General features: G+C 41.7%; 1 protein-coding gene across 32 annotated transcripts in view; it reads right to left on the bottom strand.

The window, feature by feature from the left end:
• Positions 1–11,969: 11,969 nt before the first annotated feature.
• Positions 11,970–14,738, bottom strand: part of tcf7l2 (transcription factor 7 like 2) — an 89,922-nt gene continuing 87,153 nt past the window's right edge. For 31 of the 32 annotated variants that reach the window (XM_076759109.1, XM_076759114.1, XM_076759110.1 and 28 more), the window contains one exon: positions 11,970–14,224. Coding sequence is in view for 16 of the 32 variants with exons in the window: in XM_076759094.1 (XP_076615209.1) it covers positions 13,771–14,224 (454 nt within the window). In the remaining 16 variants the exon portion in view is untranslated. The remainder of the gene's footprint in view (positions 14,225–14,738) is intronic. The other variant, XM_076759112.1, reaches the window with a different exon arrangement.

The raw sequence follows: 14,738 nt of genomic DNA, 5'->3' as shown, positions 1-14,738 counted from the left end.
TCAAGGTGTTAATCTGTTATTCATTTAGATGTGAGCCGTGATCCTCCAAATGGTGGAGGAAACAAATCATTGGCCCTTTAATAATAATCAATGCCTGAACCCCCACCCACCACCACCACCCCCTCCACTCTCCCCGTGCATCATCTGGTGTGCTGTTTGTGTGTGTATGTGTATATGGTATGGTGTGTGGTGTTTCTAGGTGTACTCTGTGAGCCATGTTTTTTCCTCTGGGGGTCTCTTTGGCTGACCCCCCGACCCCTCTTTCTCTGAGGACAGCCAGCTAAGAACCAAGCAACATATCAAAGAGTGGGGGGGCACAGCCAGGCCACTGGGTTTCTGGCAAAATCATCTCAATAAATAAATATCACAAGACACCGCTGGAGGGAAAAGCTTTGATGTGGGGGGGTTGAGCCCCATTCTCTCTTTTCTCTCTCACTCTTTCTCAACTTTAATACAGGCGCTTCTCCTCTGGTGTCTTCACTCACCGCCAAACCCTCACCACTTGCTCTGACAAAATGGCTCATGTGTGCTCCTCTATACACATCTCAGCAGCGCCAAACGTTCAGGGGCTTGTAGTTTTCCTCTCGGAGGAGGTGAGAGTTGGAGAAGCACAGTTTTGTTATCGATAGGTCCAGGGCGCTGGATTGGTTATGAGTAGAGAAAAGCCTTTATTTACCTCCACAATGTCGAGAAGCTCAGGTGAAAAACAAGTGCTTACACTTTGAAAAGATATTCACCAATGGCTGTTTCAGTTCAGTTTTAATTGTTTCCACAAGGTAAGATAAGAAAGGATTATTGTGTAGAAATACCCTGTCAATCATTCTTTTGATTTCTTATATTATGAGCTAAACAATACCGCATGTCAGCGCCCAACTGTGAGTAAATGAGACGTAATGGAAATTAGATCCACAAAGCTTCTTTCCAACAGAAAAACGTCTAATTTTCTGCCGAAGCTTTATCAACACACTCTAATTATGTCATCATCCATAAATAAACTGTAATCTGCTCTTATATTTAACAAGGCAGCCAGGAGTCTTGTCAGTGGGAGAAGGTTTTCAGCCCTGGGAAAGATAATAGATGGAGAAAATGTCCTGATGTAAGTGTCCCAAATTTGTTCAAGGGAATTGCAACACTTTGCCGGCTGTTGCCTCAGTCTGTCACTAGACAGAGATGCATTTTTTTATAGGGTGACCCTTAGGGATGAATCACAATGTCTACTTTATGGAGGAATAAATACACACACTGGACAGTACAAGCTATTATATTTTTCCTTTGCAGAGTTGCCTCATGCCCGTGTCTGCAAACACTGAACTTGAGCGCTGAGCACTGAAAATAGCTGACTACTCTAAAACATATCTGGTGCACTTTCCAGCAAGAAGATGTGTCATGTCAAGCGCTGTCTGCGGTGAATGGCCAAACGCGAGGCTGACAGCAGCATGGTTGAGGTGTTTGGTGTGATCTAAAATGAATATACAGCAGTATAGCGAGTGGTCTTCTCAGGTCAGTGCTCAGTTTTTTTCCACTGCCTTTTTTCTCAGATTGTATTTCTGTAAGTAAAGAGAAGATATTACATGATGTAAATCCCATTGAGAAACTCTGAAAAGTTTCTAAACAAGTCAAATATATATACTTTTGTCACTTATCTTTCATCCAATTTGAATATATGACGAGTTTTAAAAGGTATATAAAGTAACTGTAAATGTCAGTGTTGGAAAAGTGTTTGTGTTAATATCATAATATGAATTTGAACATATGAAATAGCCCTTGCTTGAAAAAATTCTCTTCTAGGTAAAACACACTAAAAGAAAACTAATGATATTTCTTAAAAGATTTTTACAAGCTCTAGTCTTCAAACCAAATTTCCCCCAGGTATGATATGCAGCCATTATGGAGTTAATCTCCATTAATAAAATGATTCATTTTAAAATCACCAGGTTGCTCTGCTCTATTTAACTTTCCCGTCCTCATCACTGTCTCCTGTCACTGAAAAATTCTCATCTAATGGTGCAACATGAACAAAAAAACAACACGATAGCATGACAACACGATGAAAGTGGGTGCAGGAGGTGAGAGTGGATTGCCTGGAGGGTGAAATGTAGGCACATTAAGCTCAGAAATTGGTCAATAATGTTTTCCTCTCACTATTCAGAGGCAACTGAGTGGAATGTGGATTTGAGTGTGTGTGTGTGCGTGCGTGCTCTAATACACTCAACAGTACTGAGGTTAAACTGTGTGCCTCTAGGGAGCACGTTATTGACTGTTGACCAGCCCAAATTAATTTTCAACAAGCCTCTTCAGGGGAACAATGGAGATGGATTATCGTTGTAAAGGGCCTCATGCTTTACTCCAAGGTCCACTAAGTGGATGACTGGCCTCTTAATATGCCTCCACCTCACCTCAACTACAGTACACTGCTTTTCTTATCAGTTGTCTATTACAGTTTCTGTTGTGATGGTGAACCGTGCACATCCACTTTAGATTCTGAGGCGTGTTGACAGAAAATAGCTTTTGTTATCGCCTTTACACCCAAATTCTTTTTCCGATGACGCTGAGTGCCGTCATTATTTCCAAAGTCTCATCCTCGTATGGATTTAAATGCGCCTGTGTAGTTGATGTGCCTCAGCTGAGGAAGTCAAGCAGCTGAGTTAAACAAGAGGCCTCATTGTTAATTTGAGCATCCTGGCTTATTAGTTTGGTTTTGATCTATCGGAGGCGGCTGGGTGTCATCCCATCGCTTGTTTTCCCTCTCCCACTTTGAATGGTACAAGTGACAAAAGGCCTCCCACACACAGTAGCTGGCGCAGTGTGATCACTGCACGCTGAGACACAGGGAGGTGTCAGCACTAATCTCCTTTAAAATGGCTCTCTTGTCTTACATCCGATGCTCACAGCATATCCTCACCACTGTAATTGTGTCTACTCGATGAGACTTGCCGTCCCACTTTTACACCACTTTTGTTTCATACAGTGAGTGCGCGCCACTGAAGTTATGATACATTGCACTTGACTGAGGAGTTGAAAATCAGTGAAATGTTTTTACCTGCTATTCTCAGCCACATCAGCGTGTCTTGTGCTTTCTAATCTCCCATCACTAAAAGAGGTAATAAGAAGTAATATGCAGTACAAAAACACAATCTGCTCCCATTGTCAGCCTTGGGATGAAACCAACTTGTTAAGTATATACTCAGGCAAAGCGATTGAGACTGCTGAATTTCACAAGGGCTTAGGAATACTAATTGACAACTGCCTCTTCTCTGGGGCCTATCTTCAGCACCTTGTAGGGAAATTGGAGCAGGATTTGAGGTTTTATTTTAAGGTATACTCAAGATTTTCTTTGTCAGCTAAAAAGAGGAAGACTGCCACCACTTTTAATTGATTACAGTGATGTTTTACATCCAGGCCCAGTGCATTAGCACACCTTATATCGCTGTGAAGTTGTTGTTTTATCTACTGCTTCTGTCCTCCAGTTCAATGGCAAGCGATTCTCTCCAGGAGGAAAGATATTTAGATTTTGTGCTTGTAATATAATCTGATTTTTCTTATTTACTGGACATTGTTAAATCACGATGCTGCTCTGGAGCTTCTTAGTCACATACAGTTGAATCGCATGTATTTTTTTTTTTCATTGCACGTCGCCTTGGCCTCTCGGTGTCATCCTTCTACAAATAACATTTTTCATACAGCCGAGTTGACAAAGTGGAAGAGATCTTCCACGTTGCGTCTGTGCTGTTACACAGCATAAGCCAGGGTCAGCTCAATAGCATCGCCTTTCATGCAGGAAGAAGGCTGTCATGGAGAGGAGGACACAAGCCACTCCATTAATTCAACATTAACAGATGACGGAGATGCAGCCGTTTGGCATGTGGAAAAGACGTTACTCTGGAATTTTCTTCTTCTAATCCCTGAGCAGCGAGCATGCTCGCTGTGTCTCTGCAGTGTTCAGTAAATATGAGAGAAGGCCCACAGCTGAGGTAGTTTTCCCAAGGTCACAGTCTGTGATGATGAGTAGCAGAGCTGACTTGATACATCTGGACTTCATTATAGGAGGCTGGAACATGCTCTGCTATCATTCCTGCTATCTGCTGAGGGAGATGGAAGACAGCCGCAGAATCCAACTTAGCAGGGGTTGTCTTCCATCTTTCCTCATGTTTGGGGGTTCGCCTTCCATCTTCCTCTCATTTTTCCTTTTGTTATTTCGAATAACTTCATCTTTATCTCTACGTCTGCCTCTGAAGTGCTGTGTGTTTACGCAAAAACCATGTTTGGCATACTTGTCGAGACTGAAGTGAAGATTGAAGTGCTCGTCAGCGCTTGAGCTTCAAGTCTGCCTTACTTGGATGATCCCCCCAACTCCCCCACCCCCCCCGACCCTTCCACCCCCTTTCACTTTGCTGAGAAAGTTTCTTCTTCCTCTCCCATGCCTCGTTGATGCCCCGGAAAAGTCAGAGCTAAGTCAGAGCTCTCCCCGTCTCGCCCCCAGGACAGAGAGCACCTAGCCACATGCCTTGTAGGCTCGCCAGGAGCTCAGCGCCTCTGAACTGACTGATTGCCACTCAGAAAAAAAAAAAAAAAAAAACACCCACACGGTTGCCATGCTGCCATTTGCTGCCGCGCTCGCAAACATGGAGCACATCAAAGCGGCATATTCACTTACCCCCTCTCCACACCCTCATCAAGCCATACACCCCATTCCCAAATGCCCCCCCATGCAATCCTCCTCCTCCCTACCTACCCAGCCTGCCTCTCTCTTTGCCCATTGTAATTTTTGCACGTGAAATCAAATTGGCTAATTTTCATCGGTGTGTCAGAAGCGGCGCACTGGACTGTGTGGCTAAGAGGAAAAATCAATGGCGCCCTAAGTGGGAGATCAAACTCAATATGTAGGTTTGGATTGAGCCATAGTGTCTTCATTAATATCTATCATTCATATCAAGAAACAACAGGGATCCATTATTGATATCTGGCAGCTAAAGTTGCCTCACCTTGAGAGTTCCGAAGGTGAAAAACAACATAGCACAACTGGGTGTTTTTTTTTTTTTTTATTACTTTATTTATTTCTGTTTCCCTCTAGTGAGATGTCACTTCAAAAACAACCCGACCAAGGAATGTTATTGTGCTGAAAGAATGTCAGCCAGTTACAATAGGCTGCTTAATGAGGTAGTGTGGCAAACTTTCAGGCAGGCCATAATATGAATTATTTGTCATTGGCTCTGTGTATGTGTGTATGTGTGTGTCTTTGGAAAGGGCCCAGTGTAAAGCGGGATGAAGGCAGGCCTTGATGGAGAGATGTGGCACTAGCCTGGGGGCTCGCTCCACTGTGAGGGTAGTTAGCTCGCTGCACACCGCCATCATTAGGGACTAGGGCACTTGTGCAGGGAAGGTGACACACAAGCTTACACTCAGACAGCAGCACATACACATAACACCTGTATATATGCTGCACCTCTTCTCTGCAGCCTTCTCTCGCTCCGTCCTGGCCTCACACTTGCTCTCAAGTTATTATTGCTGTATAATCACTGAGTCCCCACATGAAGCGCTATTTAGCTGAAATGCAAAGCAGGCTTCTTGATAATACATGCACATTTCAATGACCAGTCAGTAAGTAACCTTGTAAAGTGGACAAGGGAGATGTGTGTGGTCTTCTAGCACGGAAAAAACAGGGTATTTCTGTAGAGCATTGATACAGTTGGTAATCAATACCAGTGACCTAATGGTGACTTGCAGACGTTTCTGGCTTTCCAGGACCATTTCCTCTTCATGGTCAATATTAGCTGTGCTGAGCTGCCAATATTGGTCAATTATGCCTGCATTAACTGATTTTCTGACCCCTTGGGACCAGAGGGAACAAGTTGTGAACACATTGACATATTATCACCTTGTCAAGTGAATATGGCATATTAGTGAGCAAACAGCTGCTTATTCATTGGCCCATTGACAGGGGCCCTCCTCACTTACTCAAAGTTAGTGACTGCCAAAATAAATGATAAAAAAAAAAAACAGCAGTATGCATGGATTCCACTGCTGTTTCATGTCTCACATTTGCACTGCATTGTTGGCCATAACCTTAACTTCGCATGCACTTCTTTCCTCCATAAACATGACCTTTAAACTCGAGCTAGCAATGTAGCAAGTAGATATATGGAGCAACATTAGCATTTGTAAAGAAAGAGTCATGTCATGTCATGAGTCATGCGTCATGTTTCAGGCCATCTCATGGATGTAACTCTTATTTTAGCTCTGTTTTTGTCTCCACTGACTCCACGTGGAGCTGGACAGGTAGTGAACAGAGGGTTTTAGAGCTTTTTTTCTGAGTTAGTCATAAAATGGTGGGCCAGAAAATCAAAACAGTGAGCTGAAAGACACTAAAGCGCTCTGTTGAGCTGAGGGGAACTGCAGAGTCAGGTGATTTGATGCATTTTTAATATAAACGTACATCAAGACGTGAATTCACACACTCCAGAAGCTGTATTCAAGACATAAATGACTTGAACAATTGATTAATTTTCTGTCAATCAAATCAGTTAATCAAGTCATTCCCAAATCTTGCACAGCACACCTTTGACCTCGTCACTCACGACTGTGGTTTGAGTAGATGTGGTTTGAATAACACTCATTGTCAGTCATCGCTATGCACTTGTCAGACATATGAGGACGCTCCAGAAGCAATCGATTGTCCCGTTGGCTCGTGTGGCACAATGCGAGGAGCACAATAGACATTCAAATCTGTTTCTTCTTTCGGCTCTGTGTTGCCCAACTGTTGCCACCACATGACCTTTGGTTTCATACATCAGACGTTGTGGCATTTAATTTTCAAGGGGCGGACGCAGGTTTATGAGAGAGACTGGAGCTGGAAAAGTAAAAAGGCTCTCTGTGTTCTGGTCTGAATTGCATGTTGTTGTTTTTTTTCTGATGGAGCAGCCCTGCGCTCCCTGTTGCTTATTCCTCTCCTCTGTGTACTTGATCGCCACTTTCGTTGCGCCTCTTTTCAGAATCTATTGTAGTGCAATACACACAATATGGCCTTAATGGATCCAAAATCTCTCTGATTAAAGATGGCCTTGTTACTGGCACGCCGCAGGATAGTCCTTTAGGGAAAGCATTGTGCACCAAATTGTACCAAAATTTCCCCTGTGTGGTAGCCCCTATTTATTCCTCAGATAAAAGAGACTCTTTCACATGGAAGGAAAGAAAAAAAATCTCTCAAAATACCCACCTTTCATGTGCATCATTTTGTTCTTCAAGGTTAGAGGACAATTGTTACTCAATAAAGAGTGGGGGGATTCTTTCAAAAACTAGTTTTGGAAAAGAGGAGGATATTTAGTCTACAAGTTACTAAGTGGCTTGTATTAGAATTGATGAAAATGGGTATAAACAAGGGGTTTTGAGCATCAAGAGCTTATGAGAAGAAGTAACTACAATCATTTCAAAAGCATATCGCTTTTGCTTTCTAGGATCCTGCCGTCCGGGGCTGCTTTTACTTGTTTATTGTATGAGTTTCATGTGTTTTACTGAAACTGCATGCATCTCAATCACTTGTATTTCCAAAACACAAAGAATATAGCGACATATGGCCAACATGTAGCAACAGATAATCCTTAATGCGAGCAAAGATAAAAGGATGTGGGAAAAGGATGCAGCCGAGATCAAAAATTTAAAACAAAGTCCTTAACATTTTTTTCGCTAAACGGACAGCAGACAAAAACGGTGGCATCCCCATGAACACTTCCACCTTTAACCGAAACACTGCAGCACCACAGTCCTCTTTAAAGTTAGAATGTGACCAGATCCTGCACTCACTATCCATCAGATGTCTGCTGTGACTCTGATAATGTGGCCTGCGCTCTTTTTCCACAGAGAACTTTCTGAGAGATTTCCAAAAGGCCTTTTACCTGCAGTGTAACACTATGAATTAACTCCTTTTTTCCCACCACTGTTTGAGAATCCAACACAAAATCATTTGAAACACTCAGACCTCGCTGTATTTTATTATTTTTTCACCGTCGCCTCCTTTGTCGTCCTATTCTCTCTCAACCTCTTCACCTGCACTGTAGAGTGCAAACTTGTAATAAGTATTGACGTGACCTCAAAATCCTTTACCTCTGTGTTTTTTTCCAACAATCCTGCAGCAAATCAATTGACTCCCGTTCATCCTTAGACACGACTTAAATCTTGAGATCATGAGATACGGTCAAGAACAGCGCGAACAAGACTCTGGCTCAGTATTCCAATTCCCAAACAATTACTCAAGTGCATTTTGAACCTATGAATTTTATTGGCCGCACAGTGGTCTTCTTTAGGGAGCAGCATATCAAAGTGCGCGAGGAATGAATGAAGGTTTGCTCCTCCCTGATGAAGGTCACAGCAGGGCTTGAATGCGTCGGAGACAGTTTCAATACATTCTTTTGAACTATAGGTGCAATTCAGGCTTTCTAATTGTTTTGCTTCAAGAGCGTTATGAGAACTCCTTTCACAAAAAGCAAGGGCTCCAAAACTCGTCTGCACAGAGAACCCGAAGTGCGACCCTCCGTCCTTTTTTCCTTTTAACTCTGTATTAAACCTAATTGGGGTGAAAAGAGGAATGTCATTATGGAGGACAACATAAATCTGTTAATATGAAGCCGTATGAAAATGTGTGGCATTTTCATCTCGGGCAAAGGAGATTGTTGATGTTTACGCTCCGCTGTGGCCATTTCTTCAACCTTTCAATTTTGTTCTACCACCGTGATCAGGGTCAGTGGTATGCATCTTGTTTTTTAATAACATCCAAAACAATATCTTTTTGTGCTCTGTTTGTTGTAACCTAGGGGACATACTTAATGTTGTGCAATGTTTTCTGATTTGTATGCTTGCCTGCAGCGATGGCCTTCAACATTGTTCCTCCATGCCACGCTGACATCAAAAAATGTCATTTCTTTACTCAGGTATACAACGCCTTTTCTCCTTCTTGAAATGTAATAGAATCGTCACGGACGCTCCCATGTTATACATCGCTAGTAGGTTTATAGTTCAAGGATATAGCCCACACAAATGCATTAAGTGTGCATATTGTATACATTCAAAGGGAACAAAGGAGAGTCCCACATTTGCTTGATCATAACTGAACCCATCCCCCTGGTTTGAGTTCTTCTTTGCTCTGTATTCACTAGAGGACTACATTACATTATGTACATGTACAGCATGCACGCTGCACCTCAGCTACACTCTAATACTTTTTTGTTGTTTGCTTGGATACTTTGTAGTAAAGCAAACTTCAAATAAATAAGAAATCAATTCTGCTCTCCACAGTGCCGAGTGAATCTATAAAATGTTGCACTCACTTGCGAGCATGCACACACAGACGCTGTTTTCTTGCAAAGCTGTTGTTGGTCCATTGAGAATGTCACATTTTGACTGCAATGTAACGCCTGTGTGCTGTTTCTAATGCAGCACATTTGTACACAAAATTCCTGATTTAGCCACTGATGGAACTCTGAAATGCTGCAAGGGCAATATTGCCCAGATGAAACTACATGAAAAAAATGACTCTGGCAAAATAAAACCACTGCCGTTATACAACACCCGACAACCTTTGTATTAAAATCAGTTTTGAAGTGCTGAACGTGCTGAGAGACGCCTTACGCTGATGTCAGAATACTTCAAACACCTGAGCAAACGGACGACCACACTGCACGCAGTGAGCACCCTTTGTCAGCAAGAAACAGGCTTGTTTAAATGTTCTCCAGCATGTCACTGAATCTCTACCTGCTCCAGAGGTGCTGCTCTGAGCTAATCTAAACTCTGGCCTCCACGTAGATGGAAGCAAGGGGAATGGAGGATTTCCCTTCAGGGATGAGTCGAGTATCACTTTACTATTAATTAAGTGCTAGAGGTCCATTTGTATGGGGCGCATGTATGGCTGATGGTGGTCAGATAATGTAGGCTAAGAGATGTGTCTTATCTAAGTGTTAGGGATCAGAGCAGCATCAATTTTTTTTGTAGTAGTTCTCACATCTCCCTTCGTTTTCCAGCAACGCCTCCTCCACACATCTCCACAGTTCTGTACTTTCCACTTTTCTTTCTGGTGCTTAGCTCAACAAATCTTCAAAGCACAGCTGATTTGCCTGTGCTTAACACCTATGCAATAGGTTTAGTCTGTACCTGACGAATGGTACCAAATACAACCCTGATTCCACAAAAGTAAAACATAAAGCAGAATGTGACAACTTGCTAACCCTTTATTGACATATACGCAATTGAAAACAGCCCAGAGACAATATAATTAATGTTTGACCTCATCAGCTTCATTGACTGTTGTAAATATCTGCTTATTCTGAATTTAATGCAGCAACATGTTTCTACCAACTTGGGTCAGGAGCAACTAAAGACTGGGAGAGTTGTGGAATGCTCCAAAAACACCTATTTGGAACATTCCACAGGTAAACAGGTTCATTGGTAACAGGTGATCATATCATGACTGGGTATGAAAGGGACGTCCTGGAAAGGCTCAGTCATTCACAAGCAAGGATGGAGAAAGGTTCACCACTTTGTGAACACATGATTGAATAAAGGAGATTACTACATGGGCTCAGGGACACTTTGTAAAACTGTTGTCGGTAAAACACAGCTTGTTCAGAAATGGTTGCTTTCTGTTTTTATTCCTGTTTTACGCAGAGTCCAATGGAATCGGGGTTGTACGTACTAACCACGATCCTCCTCTCTGTCTGTACGTAACAACCTTGTGCAGATGTTCATGTCTTTGTTAAGCAAAAGTTGTTTCTTCTTTGATGAAATCCAAACTAAACAGAGATTTTAATCATGCAAGCTGCTATCAAGATGCATTTTGATGTGAAACGGAGTCTGTTTGAGTTGAAAGACACAATCTGGCCAATGTTAATATCTGGATACTAGATTCATTGAAATCATTAGCTGTACTTCTTCGTAAAACCTGGACAACAGGTTTTTTTTTTCTAAACGATGACCCAGATTAATATGATTAAATTGAAAATATTATACTGTGATCTGACTGGGTCTAAATTATCTCAGGTGTGCGCCTACACTGCTAAAATAGTGCAGCATAGATAAAGCAGTTGTCACCTTGCAGTTATGTTGGAGAAAGTTATAATGTGGGCAGTAAAATTTAGATTTTCAGTTGTGGAAAACAAATAGTATATAATTGAAATTGCTGGTAGATCCTGATACAAACGTCACTTCAGTTTTTGTCTTTTTTTTATTTATTTGACTGCAGCCCATGAGCAAAATGAGATATTACGATGGAGTGGTCTTCTCTTTTACCAAATGTCTCTTTAAAAGTGGACACAGCATTATGTTTTAGCTGGTGAGCCACATTATTTTTGGCATATAGGTGAGTAAATACAGTTTACGTGGCGTCTGTGATCGTTTGAATGAAACATACAGACCCTGAAAAAAGGTTTACATTTTATACAACCAGTAAATGTGAACCAGTGAGGATCTGGGGTCACTGTTAAATCGCTATTAATGAGTCAAATGAAGTGAAACAGTGTGTGATGGGCTGCCTGGCTGAAGGCTGCGTATAGATTAATGACTGATACGAAGCATTTTGTTAAGTCGTGTCCAGCAGGAGTTTCTTGACCTTAAAGTTCCTCTGTCTTAATGTTTTGCATAAAATTGTTGATTCTTTGATAATTTCTTGCTTTCTGTTGATGCTCACAAGGGTAACAATGTGTGCTCTTTGTTTACAAGGTTACTTGATTTTAACATAATTACTCGGCAACTGCATTTCATGAAATCTGATTTAGTATTTCAGCATGTTCTCAAAAGCCAACTGATCATTTACTATTACTTTACTCATTATTGTTTGAGAAGCTCAGTAATTACGTCATGTTCTTTGGCAATTCTGTTTAAACTAAAGAGGAGAAATCCAACTGGACAGGAGCCTAAACGCCGTTTGATTATTTTATTAGGTTGCTGCACCTGCCAGTGAATTTCAGAATAAAAGGAGGACAAAGATGTGCACATACTAAGTTGCTTTTATTAATACAGAACTGCATGCTACAGAGACTGTACAGCATAAACATTTATTCATTACAAAAAAACATGGTTTTGGAACCATTTAAAATAACAGGAAAAAACAAACGAACAAAAAGATAAGAGCATAAAATAGAACAGGAACATCACAGCCGTTAAGGAAACATTCAAACTATTTATCATTAGCATCTTAATAAACCAGAGAAGAAATCGACAGATTACAGTCGCGTCATGTCAACTACAATGGCACCGAGTGGATGATTCTCTTGTAGCTTTTTTTTACAGCCTCTTGCAACATCAACATGCCTATTTTTTCTATCTACCTATATGTAGTAGTGTACTTAAAAGTGGCAGTTTGTGTATTTTTTTGTATTTAATAGTTTTTTTATGAACCTCCTAATATACATAATTTGGCCCTTGTGGGTTTATACAGTATGATGTCCGCCTTTTTATTAAGTTTAAATTTTAATATTTGACAATTTGCTACCAAACACATTTGTTATAGCAACATTTATACTACATACATAGCAATCTATGTAACGTCACAGCAAAGAATGGTATCGAAATAAAAAAAAAAAACAAACAACAACAAAACAAAACAAAAAAAGATCCCTACAGCATGGTTAGAGGGGCAGAGAAAATTATCACAAAATTTGGCACGGAAAATCTGTACACGAATCTACAGTCTTGAGAGATGTGACTGTGCAATAAAAAAGAAGGGCTTTAGACACTTTTCCAACTACTGAAGACACGGTACCCACTGTCTCTTGTTTCAAGTTTTCTTTTCTTCTTTTTGTAAAATGGCTTATAGACGCATTTCTTGAAATGAAGTTGTGCATACTTCTGTTCATGAGATCTACACAGTACACTGAGTGGAATCCAGGTTTTCAGTGAGGAAAGAAATCAATAACAAAAGATTTGCCTTTTAAAACCTCCTTGTAAAAATGGATCATTCATATATAAGTCGCTTACCTTAAGAAAAAATATTTGTACAATGTATTAAGAAAAAAAAAAGTCAAAAAGAGACACATACAAGATACAACAAGCAATCTCTAAAGCAATAAATACTACTGGTCCTAGCGTTGTGACATTTTGAATTTAATAACCCTCAACCCTCCCACCCCGACCTCCCCTCAAGCCCACCCAACTTGCCTGACTCCACCCCAAAGGTAAACAACAAAGAAAAAAAGACAACGCAGTGGAAGAATGCATATTTAACACAGTAATCCCCCCCCCTCCCCATTATTCTGTACATTTAAACAAGAACAAGTAACATCACAATTAAAGTTGTTCCTCAGAGAGGTGTCACCGCTAGCCTCATGCCCTCCTAGAGTTTGAACAGATGTCAAATGATTGGTTCGCAAGCTCGTATTTAATACAAATAAAGAAGGAGAACCAACTCTTTCAAGAAAAGGGCTCACTGAATAATCTAGCCTACCTTTTTATATCCGTCTTTTAAACATTTTGAAGTTGAACTAGATAATTTTTCTGTTTGCACTGTTTAACACTACAAAAAAGACAAAACAAAATTCATAAAAATTTTGGCAGATTCACAAAGCTATACTACAGCTCATTGTATCATTTCTTTATAATAATTAGATTTTTTGATAATGATGGGTCAAATATTGACCAATGAACTTCAATAAAACAAAAACTAAAATTTCAAAGCCTTATGGCACAGAAACATAAAGAGAAAAGAACTGACGGCAAGTGAAATATAGCAGAGGGAGGGCCTAGAAAGGTGTGTGTGTGCAGAGCTAGAAAAGAGGAGAAGAATAGGGTAGACTATTCTATAGACTTGGTCACTAGCGACAGAGGCTGAGGGGCCGTGGAGGGGAGGAGCGAGTGGGAATGACACAGCGATGCCGAGGGCCGGGCCATTGAGGGCACCACAGAGGAGCCCGGCTGCCGCGAGGACGAGACGTCACCGTGCTCCAGGGCTCCGTTGTGGGAGGAGGCGCCGGGCGTTTTGCTAGCTGCAGCAGAGTTTTCCAGCTGAACCAAAGATGGTGGAGGCCCAGCCAGGAGGTGCGGGTGGTGGAGTGGCTGGTGGGCCGGTTTCATAGTCAGTGAGAGAGGTTGCATTTGTTCAGTCTGAGGTTTGGACTCTTTTGAGGAGGGGGAGGGAACCACTGAGGAGGGGGAGGATGGGGGGGAGTCTAGTATGCTTCCGTCCGTAGAGGGAGGACTGGCACAGCTGCCTTCACCTTGGATGTAGCGAATGCACTTTTTTTTTCTCCTGAGGGACAAGGCGAGAGAAAGAGAGCATCTTTTAGCATCACATCTTCGAACTGCATCGCCTCTTAGCACGGCTGCTCACTTAAATGCACCTCCAATCGAGGAGAACCCGTCACTTCGAACCGGTTTCGCGCAACAGATAACGTTTTGTAGGTGCATTTGAGTAGCTTCACAACCTCATGCTAAGAGGAGAGGTGGTAGAAATGACGGTCAATTTCCAAACACTAAACCATCAGACAGGACAGACATGAAGGAAAGATCACAGGTGAAGCACCTGGACAGGAAGCAGCAGGGAGATGAAAAGCACACAGAGAGGTGATGATGATGAGAGAACAAAATGATGCAGACTGGATGTAGCAATGGTTGCTCTCTGGATGTAAACTCAGCCTTTCTTACAGGCAGAGCTACAGCTGGGGATCAGCCTGTTCTCTCCAGCAACACGAGGTTACTGGACCTGTCTCTCTCCTCTACCTCTATCTGGCTCTACTCTCTCGTCTCCTGAGGGGACAGAGTTT

This window comes from Chaetodon auriga, chromosome 20, assembly GCF_051107435.1.
Source record: "Chaetodon auriga isolate fChaAug3 chromosome 20, fChaAug3.hap1, whole genome shotgun sequence".
NCBI lineage: Eukaryota > Metazoa > Chordata > Actinopteri > Chaetodontiformes > Chaetodontidae > Chaetodon > Chaetodon auriga.
This window is presented reverse-complemented; position numbering and strand designations above follow the sequence as displayed.